The sequence below is a fragment of the Lissotriton helveticus genome, chromosome 10 (assembly GCF_964261635.1).
Source record: "Lissotriton helveticus chromosome 10, aLisHel1.1, whole genome shotgun sequence".
NCBI lineage: Eukaryota > Metazoa > Chordata > Amphibia > Caudata > Salamandridae > Lissotriton > Lissotriton helveticus.
The window spans coordinates 86,064,812-86,080,956 of NC_136071.1; the positions used below are offsets into that span (position 1 = coordinate 86,064,812).

Sequence of the window (16,145 nt, forward strand, 5' to 3'; positions counted from 1 at the left end):
GCACAGACCCCAACTTGGCAAACAAGAACTATGAGGGCTGGATCACGAACTCACTGGATACGATTCTCCCTTCTCGGAGATCTATATCAAAGAGGCTGCATAAATCAGCACCCTGGTTTCTCAGACACCTTAAGAGAAAAAAAACGCCTCTGTAGGAAACGAGAGAGAGCGTGGCGTCTAGATTTCCTACCTGAAAAAAAGTCCCAATTTAGAGAGGCTATCAAGGCCTACAGAGATGGGGTTAGGGCGGCCCAGGCTACCTACTTCGCGGACAAAATTATGGAAGCCAAATCCAAACCCAAGGAAATTTTTCACTTGGTAAAAAAATGCACTAAAATGAACATAGCTCCTCCCTTGGCAAAAACGCAAGAACAATGCAATGAGCTAGCGGAATTCTTCCATAATAAAGTTACCCAGATCTACTCTTCCTTCCCGATAGCGGCCACAAATCCAGGAGCAGCCGACCAAATATCTTCGAGACACCCCACCCCCCCAGACCAGCCAAATCTTGAACATTTCCCCCTATTAGACCTTGACACCCTTAAGCAACTGCCACTCCAAGTCAAATCTGGCTCTCCTCGTGACCCAGCTCCCCCGGAGATCCTGCTCCAGGCAAGCCAAGCCACCCTTCCCGTAATTCTGGATCTATTAAACTCCTCTATTTCCTCCTGTACAGTGCCTACTGTATGGAAGAGAGCCATGGTACGGGCACTATTAAAAAAAAAACAATCTTGATCCAGAAGATCACTCCAGTTACCGTCCTATTTCACTACTCCCCTGGGTAAGCAAGGTCCTGGAGAAGCATATAAACACCCAGTTAGTCCAATTTCTTGAGAACAACTTGCTATTGGACACGACCCAGACAGGCTTCAGACCTAAGCACGGTACTGAAACCGCCTTGTTAGCGGTTACCGAAGAATCACGCAGGATACTAGTTCAAGGAGGATCCGTGGCAGTGATCCTCCTTGACCTAAGTGCAACCTTTGATACGGTCAGCTATACCACCTTGCTGAACCGTCTACGTAACATCGGAGTAACAGGCGATGCACTGAGGTGGCTTGACTCCTTCCTGACCAACAGATCTTTTCAGATCTTTGACGGGGAAATAGTGTCAGCCAGCAAACCACTGAGCTGTGGGGTGCCGCAGGGCTCTTCTTTAAGCCCTGCGTTGTTCAACATATACATGAAACCACTGGCTGGGGTCGTCGAACCGCACGGTATTAAAATCATATCGTATGCCGACGATACCCAGCTAGTGGTTTCTCTGGCTCAAGAGGGCAACAGGCAAACCTCGGAAGGCCTGATGAAATGTCTAGAGGATGTCAAGGAGTGGATGACCTCCTCTCTAAAACTCAATGGAGACAAAACTGAGCTCATGCTCCTGGGCCCAGTATCACCAGTGCCACTCATCTCCCTATGGCCTTCCTGTCTGGGCACCCCTCCTACCCCTAAGGAAAGTGTAAAAAGCCTAGGAGTATGGCTGGACAAAAGTCTCTCTTTCACCACTCAGGCCACTAAGCTATCTGCCACATGTTTTGGCCTACTCAGAACACTGAGGAAGGTTCTACCCCTTCTGCCAATGGAAGCCAAACAAGTGGCAGTACAAGGCTTGATTCAGTCCCGGCTAGATTCGAACAACGCCCTATACGTGGGAGCCCCTGAGATGACCTTACTAAAGTTGCAGGTGGTACAGAACTGTGCAGCCCGTACCTTGCTACAGATCCCACGCACTCAGTCAGCCAGACCCGGATTAAAAAGCTTGCATTGGCTGCCAGTGAGGCAGAGAGTGTCATTCAAGGCACTATGCATTGCCCATCGGGCCTTCTGGAAGACAGGCCCAGCAATCAATGACAACTTAGTCACCCACTACCACCCAAGTAGAAATCTTCGCTCTGCGGAGGCTTTCTTGGCTGTGGTACCAAAAGTTAGGAGAGCTAGGACCGGAGGTAGGATGTTCTCTCTGAACGCCTCGAAATTGTGGAACTCACTTCCTTTACAACTCCGGTCCAACTCGAACCTGCTCTCCTTCCGCAAACAACTGAAGACTCTTCTGTTTACAAGGTCCACCGAGTTCTAACCTCTTCGGCACCGCCCAGCTCTGTCTACATGCGCAGCGCTTGGACGCCCATTGGGCAGCAATCGCGCTATATAAATCAATATTCAATTCAATTCAATTCAACATGTTACAAATATGTTGTCAGTTTCTACTTCAGAAATACAAACTGTCAATTTTCATGTGGTGGCAAATTACAAAATAGAGGACAGAGCAGAATGAAAAAGTGAGAAGACTAATCAGAAGCAAAAGTTGAAGCTAGGAAACCAAACATTAAGCTATATGAAAGGTGCCTGATTACTGGGGGTGGAGAACATTTATGAAGTGTGGGAAGCAGGAAAAGGGAATTAGAAGAAAATGGGAATGTCCAGCTCCCTGTTCTCTTCTATGCAACATATGTTCTGAGTCACATAACTGATTAATTGAGATAAAAGGACACAGGATGTACCACTACTTCTTGTGACCAAGTAATCCAAGTCTGCTAGCTGTGCTTTTGTCAAAGCAAGGATTGAAAAGGGGATGAATGTGTGTCAAGTTGTATGTGGTCATAGTAGTTATGCTGCTTGCACTCAACGCGGAAAAGGCTCTTCTTAGGCAGCACTTATTTGTCATTGCCATCTTTCCAGTACAGTTAAAGAAAACTTGAATATCAAGCCTATAGTCTTCCTAGCAGGTGATAACTAAAACAAGCCCTAGGAAAGTCAAATCTGTTACCAAAAATCTTGTTAATGAGAAAAACTAAAGTGAAAACATATTTGAAATAAATGTCACAAAGCGTCAAGAATTCTGAAACCAAAGACCATGTTTAGGAGTCCCCACTAGCTCAGTCCAAATCTGATGGAATAAAAAACTAAGTATGTACCCGAGGAAAGACACTGAGATTCCTGTGGTCATGATAGGGAGAGTCTGGTTTCATCAAATGCCTTTAGATTAAAATTATTAAAAACAAATTACCCTCTCGGTTACTAGATGGGAGGATATGCATAAAATAGGAATCCATAAGAGGCTCATGATGCAAAACCCATGAACAAGGGCATTCTGTGAGATTCAAATTAACTAAATAACAGGAATTTAAACCTTGTTTTAGTCGAAAGGCACACAATTAAAAAAAAATAGTGTTCCTGGATCCTCCACAAAAGTGGACAAGGTTTCCAACCATATGATTCTAAGAAGGATCCCACGCTGAAGAGAACATGTATTACATTTTCAGAGCATTGACCACTAAGTTAGTGCTCCTAGTCATAGGCTACAATACATACAACATACTTGCAGTCCTCACTATACCAGTCTTTGCATTGCTTTGGACATAAAAACACAATTGAATTGCCCTTCCACCTTTCCTTCTTGAGCAGCCATCGATAAAGGATCTATCCTTACCCTTCCCAAGGAGGTCTGCCCACATTTGGACGGTTGGGGTTGGTCCTTAATGGCTGACCTGTGAAACAAAGGTATTCCTTTCATCAATTGTTCCTTCAATGCATCGCTTACTAAAAAAAGAAAAATTTCAAATGAATTCATGATCATTTCAAATACCTACCAGAGGTGAGAAGAGAGTGGCCATGAGGCGCGGGATGGCCAAGTAAAGGAGGAGGGTACCCCTGAGAGGATAGAAAACACCACCAATAAGCTATCTAACAACTCTGTTCCGACATTTCTTTATAGTTACAGGTAAGTTTAGACAGCTAACTTCTAAGTTACAAAGAAAAGGAAATCCACATACTGAATTTTACTGCATCTGGCAACATACATGCTGTTTCAGCTACACAGATATATTCCTCCATGTTCTTAATTTTTCAAACTTTTGGTGATTAATGCTTTTGGAGCCCTCTCGGACTGGAGAAGCAGCCTTTCTTGCAATCACCTGGCTAGCGAGGCAAAATGCTTTCAAAGGGTCCAAAATGCTGGTACTTAACCATGTTGAAGAGATCATGCTCACCTTACACCCCCCCCCCCCTTTGATGCTGTTCAGATGATTCCCAGAATCATTTAATTTTTAAATGAAAAAAGATGCATTATTAAACTTTACAATAGGAAGCATCTATGCACTTTTTTTAAAAACACATTTTTCGCCGGTGTACTGTACATGAAAACCTTCAGGTGCTATATAGTCTATCTGAATAGGGTGGTAGGGTACGTATGATTAATTCTGGATGTTGTCATTCAGAAGTAAATCCTAGCCGCTATACCACTCCAGATGGACCAATGAATTCACTAAAGCGATAAAAGTTGAGAATTGTAAAGCTAACAGGAAGGATAATGTTACTTACCCAGTAAACATCTGTTCTTGGCATGTACAGCTGTAGACTTGCATGCTTTGCATACTCCTGCCATCTAATGTTGGGGCCGGATGTTTGCATCGAAGAAGTCTTTTCCAGTCACAAGGAAGGGGACTCCTCCTTTCGGTGATAGTGCACATGGGCATCAACTCCATTGTTAGATTGTAGTCCCGTAGAGGGTGAGAATGGAGTTAGTAAAAGTAGAATAGAGATGTCCATGGTTATGCAAATCTACTAAAGAGAGAACTGCAGCAGCAACAGGTACCCGGGAAGGTGGGTGGGGCACCTGTGATTCTACATCTGTAACTGCCAAGAACAGATGTTTACTGGGTAACATTATCCGTTCAAGGCATGTGAGCTGTAGATCGCATGCTTTGCATAGACTATATAGCAGTATTCTCCCAAAGTATTGCTTGGCCCGCATTAGCTGGTTGTCTCGCTAACACATCTACACAATAGTGTTTGGTGAATGTGTGCGGTGTAGACCATGTTGCAGCTTTACAAATGTCAACAAATTGGGATGTTTCCTAAGAAAGACATAGTAGCCCCTAACTTGCGAGTGGAATGCGCTCTAGGGGGTACAGTTAGAGTTATTTTTGCTTTTGCATAACAAGTTTGAATGCATTTAAAAAACCACCTTGCAATACCGGATTTGGAGATGGGATTGCCCGTGTGTGGTGGTGCAAAAGCAACAAAAAGTTGTTTATTCCTACATAATTATTTTGTTTTTTCGATGCAATATAACAGTGCTCTTTTGACATCTTAGTGTGTACAGCTCGTTCTGCAACAGAATCAGGTTGCAGGAAGAAAACAGGTAATTCTACAGACTGATTTATGTGAAATGCAGATACTATCCGAGGTAGAAATTTGGGGTTTGTACGAAGAACCACTTGGTCTCTGTGCAGTTGGAAAAAAGGTTTTCTATGGTTAGTGCCTGTAGTTGACCCACTCTTCTCAGTGAAGTGATTGCAATGAGGAAAGTGGTTTTAGAAGAAACTGTGGCTCACATTTATACATGGGTTCAAAAGGTGGTCCCATTAATCTTGTAAGGACTATGTTAAGATTTCACACAGGAGCAGGTGGGAGCCTTGGTGGTACGACTTTTAAGTCCTTCCATGAAAGCTTTAATTACGGGCACTCTGAAACGCGATGCATGTTGCCTAATTTGTAAATTTGCAGCTATTGCAGCGTGATGTAGCCAGATGGAGGGGTAAGCCAATCCCGACTGCTGCAAATGTAACAGATAGCAGATGATGTTTTGTATGGAAGCATCAAGAGGGTTGTTGTGATTGTTATTGCAATAAATAACAAAGCATTTCTATTAGCTGTGTAACAGGTTCTTGTGGTAGGCCTTCTGGCCTCCCTGACGATGGTCGTGCAGTCTGGTGGAAGGTTCAAATAACCAAACTCTATGACTTCAAGAGCCAGATCACGAGGTTCAGTTGTTTGGGATCTGGGTGTCTCCATGGCTCTGTGTGAGGAGACTGGATGTTAGGTGCAGCTTTTAATGCAGGACCAGAGTAAGCTCCAACAAGTTTGTGAACCATGGTTGATGGGCCCTTGTGAGAGCTACTAGGATCAGGGTGAAGGATGTTTGCCTGAGCTTCCGAACCACTAATGGGATCAGTGGGAGGAGGAGAAAAAGCGTAAGCAAATCTCCCTGACCAGTTCATCCATAGTGCATTGCCCTTGGCGAGCGGGTGTGGGTACCTGGAGGCAAAGCTTTGGCATTTTGAGTTTTGTTGTGTGGCAAACAGATCTATCAGAGGGACTCCCAACTTTGGGAGTATGGGAGGAGAGCCGGATGGTGAAGATCCCATTTGTGTATTTGCTGTCCTTGTCTGCAGAGGATGCCTGCAATCTGGTTGTTCACTCCTGGGCGGTGTCCCGCTAGGAGATAGATTTTGTGATGAATGGCCCTCCTCCAGATGTCTTGGGCCAAGTGGGATAGTTGGAGAGAGTGTGCGCCCCCCCCCTGTTTTGTATGTTAAACATGGCTGTCATGTTGTTGGTACAAACTAAGACAGCTTTGCCAACAAGGGGAGTGTGAAATGCCTTCAGAGGAAGAAAGATTGCGAGCAGTTTTAGATGATTGATGTGGAGCAACTCTGTGTTGACTCCATAGGCCTTGCACTGTGTGGTGCTGAAGATGAGCTCCACAGCCAGTGAGGGGCGCGTCCGCTGTCCGTACTGTCTGTGAAACAGGGTCAAAGAAGGGCCGTCCTTTTGATACATTTTGTGTGTTCCACTACTGCAGAGAGGAGTACGTCAGCTTACCAACACTAAATCGATTAACAGACACCGTGATTGGTTCCACTGACTCCCTAAGTATTCCTGAAGGGGACGTAGGTGCAGCCTGGCATGGGGAACAATGATGATGCAAGATGCCATCATTCCCAGTAGTTGCATATACACCCAAGCTGGAAGCGAGTGATTGGATTGAAACTGGAGTACTAAAGCCTGAATGTTGCAAATTCGGGGTGCGTTGGGAAAGGCCAGAGCCTTTTGAGTATTTAAGGTGGCTCCTAGGTAGTTTTGAGTATTGGCAGGCTTGAGATGTGATTTTAGCACATTGACTGTGAACCCCAGTAGATGTAGTAACTGAATTGTTCTGCAAGTGTGCTGGAGATATTTTGGATACCTACTGGCTTTGATGAGCCAGTCATCCAAGTAGGGGAAGACATGGATGTGTTGTCTTCTCAGGTGAGCAGCGAATACCGCCAGACACTTTGTGAAGACTCTGGGGGCAGTGGTGACTACGAACTGGAGTACCTTGAACTGGTAATGTTGACCCGCTATCACAAATCTGAGAAATTTGCGATTAGCGGGATGGATTGGAATATGGAAATAGGTGTCCTGCAAGTCTAGAGTAGACAGAAAGTCGCCCTTTTGCGAAAGTGGTAGTATTTGTTGAAGTGTTACCATGTAAAAATGGTCTGACTATGTAAAGATTTAGTTCTCTGAGGTCCAATATTGATCTGAGAGAACCGTCCTTTTTGGGTAATAGAAAGTAAAAGGAGTACACACCCAACCTGTGGTGTTGTGGTGGTACAAGCTCTAGAGCCCCTTTTAGGAGAGACTGAACCTCTTGTTTGAGGAGGTGTAGGTGATCCGGTGAGAGTTTGTGTGACTTTGGGGGAATGTTTGGAGGATTGTTGGTGAACTCCAGGCAGTAACCATAACAGACAATTTCAAGTACCCACTTGTCTGTTATGGACTGCCAGACAGGTAGGAAACCTGAAAGTCACACCCCCCCCAACAGGTGTTAAATGGTCGGGGGGGGGGGGTCTAAGGAAGTCACTGCTTTGTGTTGAAGGGGGAGGTGCGTGTATTTGAGCCTCTACCTTTGCCGTTGCCTCTGTAACCCCCTCTATAGTAACCCTTTTAGGCAGAGAGTTGGTTGTTGCCCCTGTACGTGGTGGTGGTCTCTGAGGAGGTATTTTTTGACCCTCCGCAGTAGAAAGAGCTTCGAAAGGAACCAGGTGCTTGTGTTAGCTGATGGGCTCCGATGGATTTGGCCACTTCAGTGTCCCTTAATTTTTTGCAGTGAGGAATCCATCAAGAGGTGTTCTTTGTCAAAGGGTGTGCTTAGTATGGAAGTCTGAACCTCAGGTTTGAAATCTGAGACACGTAGCCAGGCGTGCCTTCTTAAAAGGACACTGGTGTTTACAGCTCTAGCAGCAGTGTCTGCAGCATCTAGGAAGCACCTGATTGCACTATTTGTAGGCCTGGGCACTGTTCGCGGAGTTTTGTTACGCGGAACTCCGCGAAGTTCCAAAAAACACAGCGAAGTTCCGCGAGTGGCGGAGTGCAGTGTGAATTGCAGTTTGTGCTGGTACTCCTGCTGCTCGGTAGAAATTCTACCCGAGCGTCAGCTCGTGCTCGCAAACTTACAGTTCGCGATCGCGCCCTTACTGATCACGATCGCGAGCGGGGAAAAAACTCTGCAGTACATCGCGGAGCAGAGTTTTCTGCACTCCACGAGCTCCGTAGAGTGTAGAAAACTCCACAAATAGAACAAAGTTCCTCACCCAGGCCTAATTATTTGAAATGAGCTGCCCTTCCCTCACTAGGTCTTGCGCTTTAGATTTATGTTCATCAGGCAGAAATTGGAGCAACTGCTCTATCTAGTCCCAATACGCCCTATCATACCTTGCGAGAAGTGCTTGCGTGTTGGAGATGTGCCACAGGTTTTCTGCCCGAGAGGCTACCCCTTTCCCAGAATCGTCAATAAGCTTAGGTTCTTTATCTGGGGGTGGAGCCTCCCCTGTAGTTTGGGAGTTGGCCCTCTTACGTGCGTTGGACACCACTATGGAGTCCATTGCTAATTGTGCTTTTATGTACGCTTGGTCAGATGGTGCTGGCTTGTACTTTTTTATCTACCATAGGGGTAAGGATACGGGCCCTGAATGGGTATTAAAATATGTAATCAACCTGCCTGATCATACCCTTGAGCATGGGGAGTGTGTGTGATGACTTTTGTGTGCTGCTAAGTGTTTCAAAAAGGAAATTCTCTTCAAGAGATTCTTTGTGCAGCTGTACACCATGGTAATTGGCAGCTTTACCCAGCAGTTCTATGTAACCTACGCTGTCGTCCGGTGGAGGGGGCTTGGTAGGGTACAGGTCAGGACCATTCCTGTGGGAGAGTTGGTACTATAATCTGCCCATGGGTCTGGGAGTAATGGTGCATTGTCCCGAGCCCCATCCCTAACCCCATCCTCATCCTCCTGAACTTCAGGTGTATGTGGTGGTGAGTGCTCATGGTAAATCATTAAAGATTGAAGAAGAGGCTGAGGAGGAGGAGATGGAGAGGGGGGGGGGGGGAAGAAGGATTAGCCCAGACATTCTTCCTCTTTAAAGGAATGTGGTAGGTTTCCTCTGTGTCAGGTTACCTTTGAAGGGTCACTTTTGTGGCGATATGTCCAGTAGTTGAATGGATGTACAATTGTCTCTTTTTTTTAAACTTCTTTTTATTGTGATTTTCATGGAACACAAAAAAGCCTTCTTCATACATTTTGTAATACAAAAACACGTCGGCTCAAGGATACATCACATAACTGCACACCAATATCATCGCATGGTACATACTTGTTACATGTTTCAAATCAGATCGGGTATCCGCGGGTGGTTCTCAAATCCTCCCTCTTTACATTTACCTAGCGTCCAGATCATACATTAACACTGACATATAGCTAGTCAGGCCACTTTAAGGAGCATCATTCGTCCATTCCACCCCATCCGCCTCTGACATTCACACGATGTTCACAATAGTAGGCTAGAAGAGCCGGATATCCGGAACCTCGGCCCCCTATCGTCTCTACCTTTCAGCTCTCATTATCTTCCAGCCTCCTGTCTCATAAGGCATGTATCCTCGGCATCCACCTCAGCTGCCGCTTTGGCCAGAAGATAACAGGTAAGGGGAGCCCATATATCATTAGGTCTGGACGCTACAGGGAGTAATTCTGCATATGCGGCAAACTGCTCCTGACAATTAAATCATCTAACCATGTCTTGAACTTGGGTGCTCTGCCCCTCCCCCATCTGCATGCCACCCTGCGCTTAGCCATAAGAAGTGCCATTGCCACAAACCTCCTGTGTTCAGTCTTCACGGGAGCGATAAAACCCAAGAGTGCCAGCACAGGGCAGGGTGCCAGCGTCTCACCTATCATATGTTGTAGTGCCTCAAATACCTCATCCCAATAGGCTCGAATGGTGGGACAGTCCCATGCTAGATGCAAGAAATCCGCCCCCGGGGAGCGGCATCTATCGCAGTCATCAGTGTCCCTTAGCTGAAATCGGTGCAGTTTAGCGGTTATATAGTACAGCCTATGGAGAAACTTGTAGTGTATAATGCGGAGTCTGCTGCTGGCCGAGACCCTTTCAGTGTGTTGGCAGCAGGTCTCCCATTGTGAATCCGTCAGCTGTTTTCCCAATTCCGAGTCCCATTTTGCCCGCGCCTGAGCTGCTTTCCTCACCGTTTGGGTATGCACTGTATTATAAATTATCGAGACTAGGCGCATTGGTTTAGACCTTTCCAAAATAATATGAAGCGGGGTCAGACGCTCCGGTTCGTCCGGAAATGCCAGGGTAACCGCTTTTATACCTTGTCTCAGTCTGACATATAGAAAGACATCCAACGGAGTCTGCATCTCTGCAGGGCACATATGTGCTAGTGACCGGAACTTAGTGTCATGGTACAGATCCCCCCCACGTAGTTACTTTAAACTTCTCTTTGAATTTCCTAAATACCCATTCCTGTAGCAGCGGGATATCAGGATGGTAAGCGATAGGCATCAGGGGCGTATATGCCATTTGCACCTCCAGTAACCCCATTATACTATGCCATGCCTTAATTGAGCTATAAAGGGCGGTGGGTTGCTGGTCCCTTTGTCCAATTCTCGAATATATTACCCCCTCCAGTGGGATAGGGTGAGCCAGCCAATGCTCTGCCGCAACCTGTAGCATAAAGCAAGGTTGCTTGATCCAGAACCACGCAAAGTGCACCTGTGCTGCCGTAAAATACAATTCCATATCTGGAATCCCAAATCCTCCCTGGGAGTAAGGTCTAGTTAACACCTCCCACTGTAGTCGAGGCTGTTTCCCTCCCCACACTAGTCGTATTCATTCAGTTTTCAGAGCTTTGAAAAAATAGGAACCCGGGTAGTACGGTATGTTCAGGAACAGGTATAACACCTGCGGGAGTACCACCATCTTAATTAAGGACGCACGTCCCGCCATGGATAGGGGAAGCACCACCTATATCTTTAAGTTATCCTCAATCTTAGTCATAAGAGTACCATAATTTGCCCTCATCACACCATTCTAATGGATAATCCATTTCAAACCGCTGGACTGCATCCGTAAGCGGAAAAAAACTAGACTTAGCCCAATTTATCTGTACGCCTGATATACCACCAAATGCTATAAATTCCCTAAGTATCTGGTTCAAATTTTGCTGAGGGTTTCGGACATATAGAGTAATATCGTCTGCATACAACGAAATTAGTATCTGGCGTTGAAAGCACCGCAGTGCCTTGTTATTATGACATTGTCTCACTTTCGCAGCAAGAGGTTCCACTCCCAATGCAAAGAGCAACGGTGACAATGGGCACCCCTCTCTGGTTCCCTTCGTGATTTCGAACGTGTGAGAGGTGTGCCCATTAATCAGTACCCTAGCCATTGGTTTAGTGTAGAGTAGTCTAATCCAGTCAAGGAACAAGGGCGGGAAGCCCATACGCTTCATCACCCCAAATAGGTACCCCCATTCCAACGAATCAAAAGCCTTAGTGGCATCCAGGAAAATCGCAGCGATAGGGAGATCAGGGGAGATGGTGTGGAGTACTGCAAAAAGCGTCCGCAGGTTATGAGACGTTGCCCTATCCGGTACAAATCCTGACTGATCCGGCAGTATTAGATGGTCCATCAATAGACTCAGTCTTGTGGCTATCAATTTAGCCAGAATTTTCGCATCACAGTTTAGCAGCGACAGCAGCCTATAGGAGTCGCAGAGGTCTAGGGTCTTCCCTGGTTTGGGAAGTGACAAAATTAGAGCTTCGCGCATTGAGTGCGGCAGTATCCCCACCTCCAATGTGTCTTCGTAAACCTCTGAGCACAGGGGCCATAATGTCAATATATGTTTTATAGAATTCCACCGGAATATCATCAGTACCAGTGGCCTTTCCGGTCTGCATGCTCATGATAGCCTCCCGCACTTCATCCAGCTCAAAGGGGGCGCACAAGAAGGTTCTCTGCGTATCACTCAGCCATCCTAGTGCCATCTCCCCCAAGAAGTCATCCAGATGAGCCCCTGAGTTCCCTTTAGTAGCATATAATGTACTATAATGGTCAAGGGAGTCTTTAAGGATATTGGAAGTCTCCCGGTGGGTGTCCCCGTTCGAGGTTTTCAGTTCCGTGACTATGGTGGACCGTCTCCGTTGTCCCACTTTCTGTGCCAGTATTTTACCCGGCCTATCCCCTTCTCCATAGCTTCTGGCTATCCAATATTTGTTTCTAAATTTAGCCTCTCTCTGCGCTTCTTCCATGTACAGGGATAATTTCTCTCTAAACGCTGCCTGCGCTTCTGTAGTGCGGGCAATGACGAGCTCTGTTTCAAGTCGTTTCAGGTCTCTATCCAGGGCCCTGATCGTGGCCTGTATATCCCTAAGTACCCCTGCACCTTTCCCAATGCAAAACCCTCGCAAGTTCACCTTGAAGGCCTCCCATATAAATTTCCACGCTCCGCTCAGAATCCTTATTTCTTTGAAAAAAGTCGAGAATATCCTCCCTTAGCTCTTCCTGAAAGACTACATCTAACAGAATGGAGGGATTCATTCGCCAGGGGCTGCGCGGGGTGTTAAAATCTGTAGAGGAGAGCGTCATTAAAACTGGTGCATGGTCAGAGTAGGTCCTAGCAAGGTGCCTTGTGCCTGTAATCGCGGGTGCAAGACCTCTAGATACTAAAAAATAGTCCAGTCTGGCCCATGACTGAGCATGCGCTGTGAAATGCGTACCCTCCAGGTCCTGAGGGTGACTATGTCTCCAAGCATCTACCAAGTGATATGTCTCCTTAATGTCCCTAAGCACTGACTGCGCCTTTGTGTAGTGGTGTGAAGCTGAATGTATTCGGTCCGCACCAGGATCGTATGTGACATTGAAATCACCCCCCCAGATGATATGTGTAGCATCAATATCAAATATCTTGGACCAAAGGTTATCAAAGAAAGATGGGTCATCTATGTTAGGCCCATAACAGCACACCAGCAATATCGATTGGGTACCAAGCCTACCCCACGCCATGCAATACCTGCCATCCGCATCGCAGAGAGAGCCCGCCAAATGGAAGGGCACCTGCTTTCTAACCAATATCGCAGTGCCATGGGCGTAACTTGAATAGGATGAAAAAAGAAGAGTCTCCGCCCACCTATTCCCAAAAGTAACAGGCTTGGGCCGAGGACTGTGTGCCTCCTGTAGCATGGCAATATGTACCTGATGGCGGTCAAGATAAGACAAGACCTGTCTTTTTTTTCGGGGGTCCCCCAGCTCTCTCACATTCCATGTGATGATATTAAGTGCACTACTAAGAGCCCCTGTTGCTGTACCCATCACTACACAGCTCAATCAGTGGAAGATAGAGTCGGAATTCCATTCGCACCCGCACCCAACACTTCAGTCTCACAGTACCATATCCTACTTGAGCTACCTTGTATCTCTGAACAGTCCGTCTTTGGAGCATACAATTAGAAAGCATCAAACATCCCAACAGTCCCCAAAACGTCCCCTCCTCCCCCCCACCCTCCACCCACTGAAGCATCCCAATTTTGCCAGTATGACGCGCCCCCCTCCACCCTCCCTCACTTCCCCCAACATTCCCCAACAAAAGCTAGGTCAAAGACAGCCGGACTGCTGCCGTCCAATAGGGGGGGTAAACCCTCTGGGGGCGTACTCTAGAGGACCTCACAAGTTCTCCTCTCCCAGTGCAGTCTCATCACTGAGCCACAAATACCAGTTCAGCATGGGAGAGGTGGTCCGGAGTCCAATATTATCTGACAACTGGAGCCCACCTGACCTTACTTTACACTGTATACGGTGTCCCCACATCTCTTACTTGGTAGTCCCATTGCTTCGAGTACCATACATCTCTTAGTCACTCATTGTGGGAGATCATCTTCTCTGGCCGGGGACGATCTCTGCGATCCATTGTGGCTGTCACGGTCTTGGTTATGTCGTTTTAATGATTTCAAATAGTCCTCCACTTGCCTAGGGTTAGTGAAAATTTGTGTTTGCCTTGGTGAGTTACCCGAAGGCGTGCCGGGTAGAAAAGGGCATAGTCTATTTGTGCATCTCGAAGTTTCTTTTTAACATCTATGAATTTTCGGCGCTCCTCTTGCATGTACAATTGTCTCTGTTTCGGATCCGGTTTGGTAGGTGGGAAATGTTGTTCGAGATGAAATCGGTACGTCTTGTTGTTTTGGTGCCCAACGTTTCAGTGCTGATGGTTTTGTTGCTGAGGTTTTGGATCCCGATGAATTTGGATCCAAAAGTCTTTTCGGAGTCAAAGGGGGTGGGGCCGAAGCCTGGCTTCAACCCAAAGGTTTTGGATCAGAGCCCAGTTTTCGGGCAGCTCGGCGCCAGAAGGCTTTTGGGTGTCGAGCCAGAGGGTGGAGCATCAGAAACATGTTCTTGGCGCAGACCGTGGCCCGGAGGTGGGGGTCGGATAGGAGCCTTCTTAGACTGAGGGGTACTTTGGGGCAAGGGAGGATCTGTACTCACAGTACGCTGCCCTTGCGAGATTTTGCCCCCCCCCCCGCTCAATCCTTTGAGACGTAGTCTGAGATGGGATCCTGTTCTACTTCGGCTCCCATGGCATCTCCGGCTTCTTGTTCCGAATCCTATCCAAAGAGGTCCGGAATGGAGCATGCGTGTTGGCTCTGCAAGTCGCAGTGCCTAGCCTGACGGTTGCAAAGTGTCTTCTTGGAGTGGAAAGCCTTGCACGTGTCTCACTCCTGTTTGCAGTGCTCCAGAGACAAGCACAGGTTGCACACTTCGTGTGAGTCTGTGCGCGGAAAACTTTGCATGGCACCAAGGGCAGAATTTGAATGGAGTCTGTTCCATCGACTGCGAGGCAGACCAACGCGAGTAGGCACGACGGCCTTCAGCGAGCTTCCAGATCGAAAGAGTTTTTTTTAAAAGAAGTAAATATGATAGCGGAGATTGGAATATGCGATCGAAAATAATACAGCTGAGAGAGTGTCTTGCGCACAGAGATGTAACTGTAGAAACGGCGGCGAACCGGAGAGCAGCAATTCACGTCCGTTCCCGATGGCGGAAAAAAACAATGGAGTCATTGCCCATGCACATCATCACTGAAAGGAGGAGTCACCTAACTTGTAACTGGAAAAAACAAACTGCAAACATACGAAGTATGCAAAGCACGTGATGTACAGCTCACATGCCTCGAACATATTTTTTTTCCATGCTCCTGCTAGCCTTCCTTAGACTCTAGCTTATGCATGTAGGCTAGAAAACAAGTTACTTACCTGTAACTTTGGTTCTCCAGTATTGGAAACTTTTAAAGATTCCCATGCTTGAATCATTCCCCGTCGAGATGGGAGTCCCCGGTATATATAAAATAGCAATAGAAACCATTACAAAAAAAGAAACTAGGCCTAGGCCCATTCTAGTTTTGTAACATATCGACCTCTTTTTGAAAAATACTAAATAAAATGAACAACCAATCAGACTAGCCTAACCCTCTAGAACCTTCCTGAGAGAACCTCAGACACTCACATTTTTGTAGCAGGTGTGTAACCATATAACTGAAGATGCTGAAGGTTGAGCTTTCCCAGGGGAGAAGGGTGGTTCACATGGGAATCTATGAAAGTTTCCAATACTGGAAAATCAACGTTACAGGTAAGTAACTTGTTTTCTTACTCCAGTATTGGAACTTTCATAGATTCCTATGCTTGAATCAGAGTAGCGAGCAGTTATAAGCAATTATTTTAACCTGGATTCCTTATTTATGTATTATTGATTATTAAAACCGAAAGCCATGAGACATTAATAGATGTAAGCTAGAGAAAAGAAGTAGCCAATTCACCAAAATCACAAAGTCAATGGCAAATAAACACATTTGTAAACATAAGGAACAAGCATTGGCATAGCCGATAGGTCTCGCCTTTGGGAACTTATAAGTGTTTAGCCAGAGATATTGACTTTGCCTGTCTTTAAGCTGTGCTGTACAGAAGTCTGCAGCATGCTGAAATGTTATAATAAAGAAGTGTCAGAAGCATTTTTGTTTCCTTAGATATGACCAAGAA

The 16,145-nt window shown here is 46.3% G+C and overlaps 1 protein-coding gene across 5 annotated transcripts in view; it reads right to left on the bottom strand.

The window, feature by feature from the left end:
* The window catches only part of RBBP6 (RB binding protein 6, ubiquitin ligase), a 418,994-nt gene that overhangs the window by 115,795 nt on the left and 287,054 nt on the right, over positions 1–16,145 (bottom strand). For all 5 annotated transcript variants that reach the window (XM_078664816.1, XM_078664819.1, XM_078664818.1 and 2 more), the window contains exons 12-13: positions 3,591–3,651; positions 3,431–3,488 (exon numbers count right to left, since the gene is read on the bottom strand). In XM_078664816.1, coding sequence (XP_078520942.1) covers positions 3,431–3,488; positions 3,591–3,651 — 119 coding nt within the window. The remainder of the gene's footprint in view (positions 1–3,430; positions 3,489–3,590; positions 3,652–16,145) is intronic.